General features: G+C 32.3%; 1 protein-coding gene across 1 annotated transcript; it reads right to left on the bottom strand.

Moving 5' to 3' along the window:
* Positions 1-1,168: 1,168 nt before the first annotated feature.
* Positions 1,169-7,728, bottom strand: LOC145823011 (uncharacterized). Its single transcript, XM_082921778.1, has 8 exons — positions 7,082-7,728; positions 5,134-5,218; positions 4,102-4,392; positions 3,894-4,010; positions 3,754-3,804; positions 2,192-3,665; positions 1,937-1,986; positions 1,169-1,454 (listed from the first exon to the last, which is right to left on the bottom strand). Exons 1-3 carry the CDS (start codon positions 7,395-7,397, stop codon positions 4,383-4,385), a joined length of 411 nt encoding a protein of 136 aa, XP_082777904.1. The 5' UTR covers positions 7,398-7,728; the 3' UTR covers positions 1,169-1,454; positions 1,937-1,986; positions 2,192-3,665; positions 3,754-3,804; positions 3,894-4,010; positions 4,102-4,382.
* Positions 7,729-15,885: the final 8,157 nt, after the last annotated feature.

Raw genomic sequence — 15,885 nt, 5'->3', positions numbered from 1 at the left:
TTTTGGTATTTTAACATGTTGGGGATACTTTGGTAAATTTTGGGAAAAACCCTAGTTGTATTATTGAATTAATTTGTATAAGTAATTCATGGAATTTGGAAAAGAGGGTTAAATTCATGGAATTCATTGATTAAATGGCGTAATTGGGTAATTGGTATCATTTGTCTATTGAATTGTTGACATAGTTATTTTCAGTTTAGAAATAACTGTTTTGGGCTATCGGTGGAGGATAGTCGTGATTGTTGTAGACATTGCATGTGGATTAGGAATAACTGAAACTAATCGCATTGGTTAAGTCATTAATTTTGACTATGGCATTGATACAGAAAATACGTGTATTGATTGAGCATTGCATTTGCATACATTGTTTTGTGTGTGGGAGGAGATAGGGGATGTACTCCACGGTTTAGGGGAAGATAGGGGATGGACCTCTAAACCGGATTTTGTTTGGGAGGAGATAGGGGATGGACTCCATTAGCATCACTTTTATGTGTGCTTATTTATATAGAAGTGTTTTATTGATACAGCACTAAAATGTGTATCAATCTGGAAGTATGAAGTGTTTGATTTGAGCTTGAGTCTCATTTGTTGTTAATATTGGAAGGATGTGAATATGATATATGTGATTTCACTGTTATAAGTTTGGCCAGGTTCTGAGCCATGTTGATAAAACTGGAAAGTAAAACGTATCTTTGGCAATAATGTCATGAGTCTGTAAAATGAAGTAATTGATTATTTTGGTTAACCATCTGTTGAATGCTATTGCTTTATTCATTGCTTATATGTGGTTTAGTATATTTCTACTGGGCTGTGGCTCACCCTTTATGGGAACATCATTTTCAGGTTCAGGTGATAAACTACCTCCAAGGACTTAGCTTGGGAGGGTTTGGCTTCTGGATTGGAGAAGACTACCTTTAGTTAATTGTCTTTAATTATTATTACATGTAAACATTCAAGCCTAGGGCTTTTCTTGTATTGAGTTAGAACTCATATTTTTGTATCCAAGTGTTGGCTTGGAAAGATGTAAGCCTGTAGGGCGTTTTATTCGATATTACATGTAATGCTTTATTTAGTATTACTCTGATGAATGAATTCATAAATTGTCTTCTTTAAATAATGCATGTCAATGATATATAATGGGTTAATTTTGAGGGCGTTACAGTTCATATCTACCACAAACAATCTCACTCTAATAAGAAAAGAAACTACAATAGGGTGACAGCAGCAAATGGACGACAACAAGAAGAATAATCACTTAAGCACAGATAAGAAGGATCTAAGCACACAAGAAAAACAGAAAAAACAAAAGGAGGTAATTCAATTGAAAGAAATTGATAAAGACCACAACATTCTCACAGACCATCTAAATGGAAACCAGCCTTTCTTTTTAAGCATCCGCTGTTTAGCTGCTTCCTTAGATTTTACAGATTCAACCTTGGCATGTGCAAAGAAACCTGAAAGGTAAATATACCATCAGTGAGAAAAGGAAAAGCCAGCAGTTCAAATATTTGTATCCTCAACACTCCATGATATCTACAAAGTTCAATATGAGGACACATAGGAATGTATAAGGTTTATTGAAATGGTAGCAATTAATAGAAACACAACCTTGATTGAGCTTTGTGCCCCCAAGGACAAATATTTTAATAAACTTCATTATCCAGGGACAAAGTTATGAAAACTAGAATTATGTCTTCAATGCACATTATATCAGAGACCAGATAAACTCCTGACTAATTTCTAAAAACAAATGCACAGATAGAAATAATAGTGGAGAAACATCACTAAGATGTGAAGATCTGGCAAAAGGAAAAACTGAACGTCCTGATGAAAGCAAAAAAAAGTTATCCTCAGTAATGATTATACATACATACACACACACACACATATATATATATTAATAGAAAGCGAAACCTGAAAAAAGGTGAAGTTCTACCTTGGACGAAATGTAGAATGTAGACAAATGTGGTGCATCTCCCAAGGTCACTGATATATAAGCAAACATTACAAGATAGCTTATCTGATAAGTATTGGGAAAACAGAGTAAAGACAAATTGTCAGAAGCAAATTTGGGCCATAAGTGCGTAATTATTGACAAGGATTTATTTAATTAGTTTCCAGTACATGACACATAAAGAGGAACCAATCAACATGTAATACATATACACATAGAAATTTTTTCATGACTTACTAATATATTTACAACATCAACAGTACTTTCTCTCTTCAATTCTTCCTCAATTGAGCTCTCAGATGAAAATGACAGAGTGAGATTGCTGGACTGCACCATTGGCAGCAGCTCATCCTGTCGTCATAGTTTGTTCATTATCATGCACATCTAAGTATCTGAATAATTTCATAGTGACTGATTGAGCAAAACATTATATTGAGAGAGAGAGAGAGAGAGAGAGAGAGAGAGAACTATTATATTGTACAAAACACGACAAAGAGGAGAAAAGTATAATTGCAATAAATCAACGTACTTATTACAGTGTAGAGCTAAATGGATGCAGTGTAGAGCTAAAACATGAATGCAGTTGATTCACAAAGTTTTACGGTAGCTAGCAAGTATTCAGTTATGGTGTATTGGCATAGAAATCAAGAAGCTCTAATCAGACAAATATCAGTGCAATCCTTATGTCTTCAGCTGTAACCTGCATTCAAACTTTTAAACTGTAGGAATATCTAAACTTCAGTTGATTCCGTATTCACAATCCTAATCCAGAGAATCACTTCCTTGACAACCTTAAACCTCCCAACCTTCAGTATTTCTTAATTGTCGTCCATGAAAGTCTACACTGCGAAACCTTAAAAACTATAATGCAATTATATTCAGAGATGGTCAAATCTTTCTAGAGTTTTGACATTAATTTTTTATCATTTCCCCAATAAAATTTTGAGCTCAAACTAAAATAAATATAATAAAGGGGATAGGAGGGGCGTGGGAGAGAAATGACATGTAAAGTAAGGAAATAGAGGAAGAGGAAGCCATTCTTAATGCATAACTAAGGGAAAGTGGAGTCACACATGATAATTTTTAATTTACATTAATATATCCATAAAAGTAACTGGAAATTCAGCTCAATTATTCTTATCCGAGAAAGATGTGAGAAAATCTTGCTAACTGTTTACTCAATTCCCCCATTGGTGAAATTTCTAAAATCAAATTGCCTTCGGAAACATAGTCCACATACCAGTTTATAGAAGGTGAAAAAAAAATGTTGTCAACTTATCACAAACAAATATAAATTCTACTTGCAATTGGCATATATATATACATATTTAAGAACAAAGATTTTTTTGCAACTTTTGAGAAACTCATTATATGTATTTTCCCCTTCCTGAAAATCAGACTAAAATGCGACAACATATAAATCATAATGTAGATTTCAATCATATCTAGACACAACAAACAAAATGGTACACGTCTACAACAAATACCATCTTCTTGGTGGTCTTTGTTATTGTTTGCTACTTAAAAACATATGCAGTCACGAAAACTCAAAAACAAAAGATGTTTAGGTTTGACTATCTGACAATTTTACATTAACAAAATTGATGCAATATAAAACAAACTTACCCAAACACACAAGAAAAATGGAATTAACTCGCAACAACTTAACTTATATAGATCCATCACCAGACTTATCCAACCTTGCCATGCACTGCAAAAAGCAAATAGAAAGACAATTTTAAATCCTAAAATGGATATTTTGAAATTATAAAAATCCATTCAAAGTTTTAATTGGTCACCTCCAAATCAATAAAGGCCTTAAGTAACCTCCAAAAAAGGCCTTAAGCAATCTGCAAATCAATTGACTTCAATTAATTCTCCTCTCTCTCTGCTTGATATGTCCTGTCTGCTTGATACAACCATTGGAATGAGAACAAACCTTCTGGACCTTGATGGTCTTTATCTCATCTAGAAGCCGCTTTGCTGCTTCATCACTTCTTTGTTTTTGCTTTAAAAGCTGAAGCTGACAATCTTGTTTCTTCTTAAGATCTAAAATCTGAAGTTGGGTTGGGGGTCGGAATTTTTAGCATTTAAATAATGACAAAGGTTTGAGACAGCATAATGACATTGGAGAGAGCAAAACATACCTGCGTCTCAAGTGATTTTAATTTCTGTGCATAAGCTTTGTGCATTTTCTACCTTTGTCCATCAGAAGCAGTAGCAAGGTTTTCAATTTCAGCTAGCAAACGGTCCCTCTCTTGCTGTAGTTATCACAGACCATCATCACCCTCTGTAGTGATGAAATAGACAACTAGCAATGGAAAATTTTAAAATTTTTCCATATAACCTGGACTGTTTTCTTCTAGTTTCAAGATTCTCTTCTCAAAGTGCTGACTATAAGCTTCAGTGTCAGACCCTCCAAAATGTTTCATTTCTGACTGCACATAAGTCACAGAAACAATTTTAAGAAAAACAGTGTAAATTGCAAGAATGGAATACAAAATAAAATCTATTTCCAAACATTCACCAATTGTCAAATATAAAAAATTTCCAAGGAATCAAATAAATTTCACAAAAATTGTTCAGTAAAAATTATAGTGGCAGATCAAAGGAGCAGGGAAAAAAATACTTTAGATTCCAATGGTACTAATTCTAGTAATTATGTTGCTACATTTAAGTTGGCGTTGTGGAGTTTCTTTTTTTTGTTGGTCGTTAGATTTTCATTGTTGAAGATCATTGATTAGTGTTCCTTGGATTCATGTAACCCACAAAACATGTCTCCCTACATTATTTTAATAAAATGAAACATTAAAAGGATCAAATAAAAAAAATATACACACACACACACATATATATATAAAGAAGTGGAGGAGCTCTATCCCAAGAGAGAAATAAAAAATACCGCTAAAGATATAAACATTGAATCTTGAATCTTCAAGCACAACTTTGTATTGAATGGGCAATTTTATGTTTGTTGCCTTAATAACAATTTTATGTGGTTCAAATGAACAAAAATCAATCATATTAAACAAACTAGGGAATTCGACATTCATATTGCAATAATAAAAAATATATATTCTAGTCCAAAAAACATATTTATTCTATCTCCAACTATGCTCATTACTCACAATCAAAGGATTTCAAGTTGAAAAGAACAATTAAAATTAAAAACAACCTACCTCGCAATAAAAACTTGTTGCTTTATTGTAGCAGGGAACTCTCTAACTCCTCCATTGTAGAAGTAAAGGGGAGGAAAGGCCAATCCTGCAAATATTTTCAGCTGTAATAGATGCCATTGAAGGTAAATAAAGTGCTAGTGAAAAAAAATCATATAGCATAGACTAAGGATTCATCTGATGATCTATGTGCCATAGATGCTTCAACCACATACAGGCAACTAGAATTAGGAGAAACCATCTGACATTAGTACAAGTGCAAAGGATAACACAATCAACAACGGTAGATCATACTAAAACAAATATGATGCAAACATTATAACCATAGCTTTACAAAAATGACAAAGACCCGAAGCAAGGTCAATTGACAAGATCATGAAAGAAAAATACAAAAAAGGATAGAACTCAATTCCCCTAAAGCTACTGACATAAAGAAATGACATGAGACATTCTAAACATCACTAGAGGTCCCATTCATCAAGAGGCAGCATTGGAGCTTAACTAAACCCAGCTTAAAAACAAACATGGAGCTCTCTTGAGATAGTTCAGTGAAAGTTTGCTCTGTTTCCAGTTTTAGTAAAGCATCTTGAGGTGGAGATTTAGCCTTTGGTCTACAGAATATAAGTACATTTGAGTGGTAGACTACTAAAAGGAACAATCAACCAAAAGAAATTGAGTCCAGCATGAAGACAAATTATATATTTAAAAAGCACAGTCAACCCTTTAATAATTACCTAATAAGTTCATAAACTTCAATAATTAATAAGTTTTAATTATTAAATGTTCTTTTATCAAGTATCCTAGTAAGAAAAGAAATCTATTTGACTAATTTTCACTCCACTTTCAAATGTAATTAATTATTAAATGTTTATCCCTCTTCTTAAAAGTATATGTTTGTAAAGAAAGAAATATATCATTGCAAATCCTAAAAGCAATAGATTCATCATTGCTCTCTTCAAATCCATAACCCACATGCACTGCCTCACATCCCCTATTACCTCTCCCTATGTAGCAATTAAGATCAATGGCTAAAAAAAATCCCTCTTTGCTAGGTATCCTATGTACTAACCAATTCAAATCCTCCCAAAATTATCGTTCCATAGATTCATCTAATCCTATTTGGGGAACATAACTGCATAGGCATTAATTATATTTAGTGTCTCTTCTCCTAACACTAATTTCACTCATATTCTCTCCTTTTCTTTTTAACCAAACATTTCTTCTTTTAGATTTTTTACTTTTTATCTACAATTGTCTACACTCCATTTCCGCAATTCTCTTTTCCAATATTTTTTCATTTTTCCTAAATTTTTTCACCACCCATTTAGTTTCTCATAAACAAATAAAAGCAATTCCCCATCTAATCATGGCATCTACTAATTCCATCCATTTACATATATTCCGCACTTGTCAATGTATCCTACTCAATTGAACTAGCACTTTAGTTGCACTTGTCCATTGAAGTGAATGAAAACTTGCTCACCATACCCAGGCACCAGTGTATAATTTTGATAGAATATAACAGTGACCATGTAATCAACAAAGAGAGAGAGAGAGAGAGAGAGAGAATGTGAAAAAGGGGTTAAGAATTACCCGCAACCAAATTAGCTAATCCAACAGTGTTTAAAGCCAAACACCCGGGAATAGGGATAAGACTTAATTTTTGACAAACGCACAAGCATATTATTAGTTTTTTACCATTGTCGGGTATCAATTATGTAGTCCTATAACCCCAAACAAACACTAGCAAACAAACTTGCAAACCTGAAAAACCCAATTGGCAATGCGGTCAGTTTAAATTTGTATACCTAAAAAGACTCAAAATTTTCAACCTTAGTCACTAGATCCCCATAACCAATTCCAGTCACCACTATGAGGATATATACATACATATATATATATATATATATACACATAATCAAAGTGATAAGAAAGGAGGAGGAGAGTATACCAGTGCAGATCCAGTCGCCGATACGGGGGAGCCATTTAGAATCGGCGGGGATTTTGGTGTCGACGAGAAGGCGGGGCTGCTTACATCTGTTGCAGAAGGACCTAAAGGCATAGTTGCGGTTCCTGCATCCACCGCACTCCCAATCCCCTTCTCTCCCTTCTCCTCCCATCTTCTCTGTAACCCTCTCTCTCTCTCTCTCTCTCTCTCTCAACTCAGGATTCAGGGCCACAGGATTTTGGCCTCTACCTCCCCTTCCTCCACGACCACCTGACCCAGATCGACCTCCAATAGGTGTGTAAACCTTCGAATCAGCCATGCCACCACTAACTCCATACGATTAAGTTGTTAGGGTAGAAGCTGTTAGAGTATAATAGAGAAGATTTAGGGCAGAAGCTGTTAGGGTTGAAGTTTCCTCTTGGGTAAGATCACACGGATCAGAAACTCCAGATCCACACCAGACATGGAAGCCTTCATACGATTAAGCTCCTCTCTTCACTCCTCAAAGGGCTTCGACTGAGTAACTCGCCGAAACGGATTCCCCCTGTGCAACCTCCACCGAAGCTAACCCCAACGATGCAACCCCTTTCTCTATTTCATTCATCGCGATAATATCACTCGTCAACCATTCCATAGATTCCACAAAGGAAGAAGGGTTCAAATCGGCCTCACATACACAAAGGCTACTCACTGGATTTGCCTTTATTTATTTATTTTTTCTGTTTTGCAGGTACAAAACGACGTCGTTTTTTGATTGGCGACCAAATTTTTGGTCGCCAAAAAATTTCATTTCCCCCCTCCTGGTTGTTCAAATTTCCCTCCCAAACTTTTGGCGACCAAAAGACCAAATTAGTCGCAGAAAAGTACCTTCGCCGACAAACTTTTTTAGTCGCCAAATCTCAATCAACGGCGACTAAAATATTGGTCGCTAAAAATACAAATTTGGCGACTAATTTTTTTTGGTTGCTGAAAATAAATTTTTGGCGACCAAAAATTTGGTCGCCAAAAAATATGTGACCTTCCGTGACCAAATTTGTAGTTAGTCGGGAAAAGTATACCACTTTCTGCGACCAACTCATTTTTTGGTCGCCAAAATATAACTTTCTGCGACCAATAATATTTGGTCGCCAAAAACAATGATCAGTCGCGACTAATTAATATTTGGTCGCCAAATGTCATTTTTTTGCGACTAAAATTTTTTTGGTCAGCAAAAGTGGTCGCCAAATGTGTAAATTCTTGTAGTGTATATAAGCAAAAGGAGATTTTTAGTAAGAAGCTCTATAATCAATACCTTTTTTTTTTTTTTTGATTTTCTTAATTTTAAACAATTTAGAAAATCTCCATTGGTTAGCTTCCATTTAGGTTTTATTTTATAATCTCACATAGAGGTTTTGATTTTAAAAATAATTTTGTATTAGATTTTGAAACTCTCATAATATTTAACTTTGAAATAATTACAATCCAACATCAAGAAAAGAAATAAAAAGTGAGTTATTTCACTTTATATAAAGTGAATCTTATACTCTCATTTAATATTATAGTATTGTGCATGTTTCAGTTCAAGATGGTTTAGATTTTAAAATAAAATTCAAAAATTTTAATTAATTAATTTTGTTGTAAATCGGTTGGTCTTTTGACTCAGTCGATTAGGCCGAATCGTTTTTGGTCTGACTGATTCACTGGTTTAACCCCGGTTTTAGTTGTTTTATCAAAATATATTGCTTAGATTTGTTTGATTTGAAATAAATTAAGATTGACTATATTAAAAATTGAACTACTGAGATTGCTTAATTAGAAATGAATTTTCTGTCCAAACAGCTGTTAACTTTTATTTTACAATCCTACATCAGGAAAAAGAGAAAAAATGAGTTGCTTCACTATATAAACTAGAGCTGAGTAAGGAATCCGTGAAATCCGTAATCCGATCTAGTCCAGTCTAATCCAATAAGTTTGGATTGGTTTTTTGAAACCGTGGTTTGGTTCTGGATTGAAGAATTAAAAATCCGTAGTCTATGGATTCGTTCCGAATTGAACCCCACGGTTCCGGATTGGAACCGATCCGGACCGTATACAAATAATCTATATTTTTATTATACACCTTCCCGCATAGTATTTTCTCTTATTCCATATAAAACCTAAACCCGCATAGTATCTTCTTTTATTACTTTTATTTGCTAGTTTTTAGTTTTAATCTGTAATAGTCTAAATACTTATGGTGAAACCAGTTTTCTAATGGTTGTTTAAATTCTACAACAGTATATCGCTATTATAGAAAGACATGTTACTATTGTGGAACTAATATAGTGCTATGTTTATGTTTTTATGAAATTAAAGTGTTATATATTTGTTTTTGTTATTTAATTATGTGAATCTGTAGTCGTAAACCGATCCAATCCGTGTTTAAATGGATTGGTTCGGATTGGTTCCATGATTTAAATGGATTGGATTGGTTCCAATTTTTCAAGAGCCATAGATAACGGATTGGTCCTGGTTGTACCCCAATCTGGACCATGCTCACTGTCACGACCCAAACCCGTCCCTCTAGGTTTAGCGCTGCAATCGGCTAGTAATCCTTGGATTACCGAAGGCCTCTTAACAATTAGACTTGTAATTAGGGGTTGCGGAAGTAATTACATAAAAGAAATATACATAGTCCATCGAGCTGTGCGCATACATGGGACTGATAATCTTAAACTTTTATAAACATACGAGTGACGTCATAAGTACAGTATTTACACGTCACTTCATGTACATATAAAAAGGAAAAATTGTTCATAGAGCAAAAGGAACAGTGTTATACATCCATATTAACACAGTCACAAAACATCACTTGATCTGGAACCTCCTCGTGAGGCACAAAGGGTGGCTGACAAACACAAAAATGCTTCAGGCACCATCTTAAGCTTGATCACGAGCCTACTCACCTACATACATAATAAATAACTAGTGAGCGGAGGCCCAGTGAATAATAACAAAGTAAAGGGGCAAATGAATGATGTCCCATAACTATGTCTAAAACTAAAGTTCACATTCGTATTCTCATTCTGAACATGTGTACAAAAATCAGAGTTCAAGCTTAATCTTACATGGTGCATCCTTAGCGCTAACAGATTACATACAGAGTATCTTAAATTATACTTGTCAGTTCTATAGAAGAACCTTCGGCCGGGTGTGGATAACTTGTCAGTTCCATAAAGGAACCTCCGGATTAGGATCGCATAACTTGTCAGTTCCGCCTAGGAACCTCCAGCCGGGTACAGATAGCTTATCAGTTCCATAAGGAACCTCCGGTACTGGGAACTTGTAACATACTTGAATCACAGCATAATATCATAAATACTTGTTAGAGTTAGACAATCATTCATAGTATAAAACTTGACATTTCATAGAACAGATTTTATTTCATATACAGAAAATAATTTACTTGAACATTGCTTTACTAAGTTATTACTCACAAATAACAGTTGCTACAAGTAGACAATTCAACTTCCTTGTGGCGCGTGACCTACACAGTTACAGAACGAACGTATACTGAATTACACACTCGGAAATGATAACTTAGTCCTTTCTTGTTTTGGTGTGTTTCTACTTCATTATCCTCATTATGGTGTCTTAACCATGGCCTAGGAATGCTTAGGATGGAATGAGGATGCAAAAATGCACTTGAAAACATTTTTCAAAACTTGTTGAAAACAAGGTCTACACTCGAACGTGGCTTTCCTAGCTCGAGCAACCATGCAAAATGAGAGGGTTCGCTTGAGCGTAACTTACTTCGCTCGAGCGGTCTGTAAACTTTGAAAAAGTACTGGTTACTTGTTTTTCACGCTCGACAGACACTCGATCCCTGCTCGAGCGTGAGACTCAAGATCTCGTTCGAGTGTGACTTTTGTCGCTCGAGCGTGCTACAAAACACAAGAACTTCTGAAGGCTTGCATTTCACACTCGAGCATACTTCAGGTCGCTAGAGCGGAAGTGCACACACTCAGAGTGGTCACTCGAGCGTAGATTCCTACGCTCAAGCGTAAATGCAAATTATGAAATTTTCAAATTTGATCTCCAAAGCCAAAACTTAATCTTTAAGCATCAAAACTTGAGGAAACACTTAGCAACTCATAAAACAACATGAATTAAGGATCATTTCAAGAAATCATGGCCCAATGGCTTGCCAATTGTGCAAAATTCAACTTAAAACTTATGAATGTTCCATGAACATGACATGTATGAATTTCTTTGGACTTAAGCTTCTCAAAACATGATCAAATGAGGTGAGAGGATGTGAAACATGATGAATTCCTACAACTAAGCTCAATTTATTACATGCATGAGAAAATTTCTTAGAAAACATACTCCAAATGTAATGAAATGCACATGCATGTACAAATTGGCCTTCCTATTCCACTTCTTAAGCTTAATCCTTGTATTTCTTAGCTCAATTATCTTAAATTCATGTACTATGTGGCTTAATCTCAAAGTTTAAGGGTTGAATTCTTACCTTCAATGGCTAATCACACTCTCAATAGTCAATGTTTGAAATCTCAAGCCAAACCTTCCAAATTTTCCTACAATTCTTCTAAGATGAACTCAACTTTTCTCTTCTCTCCCTCTCCTTCACGTTTTATCTCTTGGAGACTCAAAGATGATGACAAAAAGAGGGTTCAAGTGGAGTATATAAGCCGTATATAGGCTTGAATTAAGAACTTGTTTAATTAGGCTTAATTGGGCATTACTATTCTAGTTAAATCGTTCCAAATCGAATTTCGATTAAACATACCATAATGTTCTAAAAATTCCAAATAACTCGTAAATCAAGTCAATTTCTGAATTGGATGCCGATAAGGCTTCCATTTGCAAACCGAATAAAAACATGAACAGATCTTTCTACGTTAAACATATATAAATACAAAATAATGCAATGCACATGTATTAATTCAGGGTTTCTTCTTAATTACGCGTTAGGTATACTTAAACATGAATTAGCGCTAATCATGGGCCGGGGTTGTTACACTTACCCCTAATGTAAATCTTATGTTCCCATTTAATATTGTAGTGTTGTGTATGTTTCAATTCAAGACAGTTTAAATTTTAAAATTAAAATAAAATTTAAAAGTTTTAATTAATTAATTTTTGTATAAATTGGTTGGTCCTTTGACCTTGAGGATAGGGTGAACCGTTTTCAATTTGACTGATTCGTTAGTTTAACTACAATTTTAGCGTTTTTAGCGTTTTTATCAAAATATATTGGTTAAATTTGTTTAATTCGAAACAAATTAAAGATTAACCTAATTAAAGATTAAACAGTTAAGATTGCTTGATTCAAAATAAACTTCCCGTCTAAATAATTGTTAACTTTTAAAAAATTAAGAAAATCCCTATTGGCCAGCTTCCATTCAACTTTTATTTTATAATCTCACATCGAGAAAAGAAGGAAAAAGTGAATTGTTTCACTTACATAAAGTGAATCTTATACTCCCACTTATCTAAGCAAAAAGAGATCTTTAGAGAAACCTTATAATCAATATCTCATACTATTTTTTTTTTCTTAATTTTAATTAAGAAAATTCTTATTGACTAGTTTCCATTTAACTTTTATTTTACAATTCTACATAGAGGTTTTGATTTTAAAAATAATTTTGTATGGGATTTTGAAACTCTCATAATATCTCTACTTAAAAGCGCTCTTTTATAAAATATATAGATATATCAATAATCTCAATGTCACTCTTACTGCTCCTTAATTCAAAAATTATGAGATAATTATGATAATTTTAAATTTGCATTTACATTTATAAATTATGAGATAAATTATTATAATTTTAAATTTATATTGTGTCGATTTTAAATTTAAATTAATAGATTGTTTTTCATATTTAGTAACGGTTTAAATTTTAATAAAATAAAATTTAAAATTTTTAATTAATTAATTTCTGTGAAAGATGATTGATCTTTTGACCTTATCGATTAAGTTAAACCATTTTTGGTTTGAATGATTTGCTGGATTAACCTTGATTTTAGTAATTTTACATGTTACGAATGATTCTTTCTTACTCATTAAGGCCTCGTTTGGGAACAGGCTAATTTAGTAACTTTTTGGCTATTTGGCTAAAAAGGTAAGTAAAATTTTTTTGTATGTTTGGGATGACTTTTTGGCTAATTACGAAAAGATGTGCAAAAAGTTGAGAGAAAAGAGAATCTTTGACTTTTTGGTATGAGTTGTTGGCTTTTTGGCTAGTTTAGTAACTTTTTGACTAATTGGCTAAAAAAGTAACTCCCCAAACGAGGCCTAAGTTTTAAAAATTTCTTTAATTATTTCCCTTTCAAAAACCAATAGGATAATTTTTTAAAATTCACATATTTTTATTCTAAAATAGTGAAGTATTAGAACTATGTCATTTTTTTTTATTATAACAAAACATAATTTTAATTATTAATTGTCAATACAATAATTTTAATCTATCTATACTATATATTATACTAAAGAAACATTTGAAACAAAACCCTTAAATTTATATATAAAATTTTATTTAAGAAAGACAAAATATAAAAAAAATTAAATATAATTATTATATTTTTAATAAATAATATATTATTTTATCTCGTGTATAGCATGGGTGATATGCTAGTTATTAGATGATGAAATAAAATCTCTCTATTATAAATATGTAATAGAGAGAATCACAATCTAAGGTCAAATTACATGCCCCTCAATTTTTTTAAAGATTTATTATTATTATCTATGCATTGTAAGTATTTGTAAAATATATATTTTCATGATTATTTAATTTTATAAAAATCACTTTACTAATTTACTATTTCATCCCATTATAGTGATATGATGTCCATTTATGTGCTAATTTAAATTCTCCATATGGTATCATCTTCTTCTTCTTTTTTTTTCTGGTTTTATTTTTTGGATTGCAGGAAAATCCTTCTTATTCTCTTGCAAGTCCAAGATAGTGCCATTTGTAGAGATCACCAGGGTGTTGTCCTATTAGCCATTCCAAGTGAAGAGACTATAACTAGGGAACTTGTTCCAATCTCCCAAGACAAACTCCGCTTAAATTAGAATTTGCACAGTAAGAAAGCATTGAACTTACACTAAGTACTGATTAGATAACTTAAAATCTAACATTCTAATCAATTGTGCTATGCTCAAAAAATTGACCCAAAAAAAAATTTAAACCCATGACCTGGCTTAGGGCTTGTTTGGGAAGATGGGTTGTGGCTAAAATAGTCATATAAGATAAAATAGGCTATTTTAGCCCAATAAAATAAAATATCACATTCAACCCATAATCATTATATTTTTCTCTTACAAAAAAATTTAAAAAATCAAAAAAAAAATTTAAAACGAAATTTTTTTAATCTCAAATTAAAATAATCAATACATTAAAAAACTAACTCACCTTCCAAACGAATTCTTAACCCCGGTATTAGAACCACGATGCCAACCACCCCGGGTTTGGTATCATCTTTCAATTGCAAGTCCACCGACTTATTTACGGATTTATCAAAAGACGGCCAAATGAAGGAAATTTACTCACGCTATAGTACTTTTTGTCCGACAGACCAAGAATCTTGTCAACATCAAAGGCCAAGACCAAGAATCTTGTCAACATCAAAGGTCATTCAGTTCTCATTTGGAGTCATTCAGTTCTCATTTGGAGAGTAAATATTTTAGTTAAAAAATTAAAATTTATCATAAATTGTTATATTATTTTTTTATAAAAAATTTAAAAAGTGTCAAAATAGTCTATTAAACGAAACTTGAAATTTATTTTAAGAAGTGACTTATTTTTAACTTATAAGGTTATTTTGAAAAAAATGTATCAAAAAATAGAGAGATGATACGATTTAAATAAGTCAATAAGCCAATAAATTTTTTTTTTTTTCTCTTTCCAAAAGAAGCTTGAGAGCTAATATAGAAAGTTGATTATTTTAGTTAGCTTTTTTATTTTTTATTTTTGATTATTTTAGCTTGATTAAAAAAGTTATGTTTGAAAAGATAATTAATTTTTTTTAATTTATAATAATCTAATAATTGTAAAAAAAAATGAAATAATTATAATATTTTATTTTATTAATTATTTTAATATATTTTATTTTTATTAACTAATTTAAGCCAAAATCTTCTTCTCACAGGACCGGAAAAGATTACAGCACTAAATTCTTGTGAAGGGACCTTCTACACATATGTGACTTTCAATTTCCAACACCAATAATTTAATTGACTTCCCACAAATTATTCAGTACTTTCAAGGTATATAGATATATGGCGTTTCATAAGATTTTGATTGATGAAAGATATAAAGATTTACAATTTATGTTGAGAATGTGAGAACAACATAAAATTGAGTAAGATGATTGACTTAAAGTATGATAATGTAATGCTCGGAAAATATTAAATAATTTCTTCAAAATTTAACCATGTGGAATTGCCACGGCAACTTGAAGTCACAAAGTTTAACCGTAGAATTGCAATTGCAACTTTGAAACTTTATCCAAAAGTTCAAACATTTTGGCTATATTCCACATGTGAGGTTGAGATTATTTTAGTCATAAAAAAATAAAATAGATTAAAATTTTGATAAAATAAAATAAAATGTCATATTTAAATCATAATTATTTTATTTTTTCTTTTAGAAAAGTCAAAAAATCAAAAAATTTATTCAAAATGAAAATTTTTAACTTAGACTAAAATAGTCAAAAAGTTAAAAAGCCAACCCACTTTCCAAACGGATGTGGGTTGACTTTTTGATTTTTTTGACTATTTTAGCCTGGGGTTAAAAAGTCTCGTTTTGGATAAACTT

Source organism: Camellia sinensis, chromosome 3 (assembly GCF_055761805.1).
Source record: "Camellia sinensis isolate YWXY chromosome 3, ASM5576180v1, whole genome shotgun sequence".
In the NCBI taxonomy this organism is placed as follows: Eukaryota; Viridiplantae; Streptophyta; class Magnoliopsida; order Ericales; family Theaceae; genus Camellia; species Camellia sinensis.
This window is presented reverse-complemented; position numbering and strand designations above follow the sequence as displayed.

Excerpts from the sequence above, each read along its gene's own strand:
- LOC145823011 (XM_082921778.1), bottom strand. The coding sequence starts at position 7,397 with ATGGCTGATTCGAAGGTTTACACACCTATTGGAGGTCGATCTGGGTCA. Across the intron at positions 5,219-7,081 it reads CGGCGACTGGATCTGCACTG|GATTGGCCTTTCCTCCCCTT; the intron begins GTATACTCTCCT and ends AAATATTTGCAG.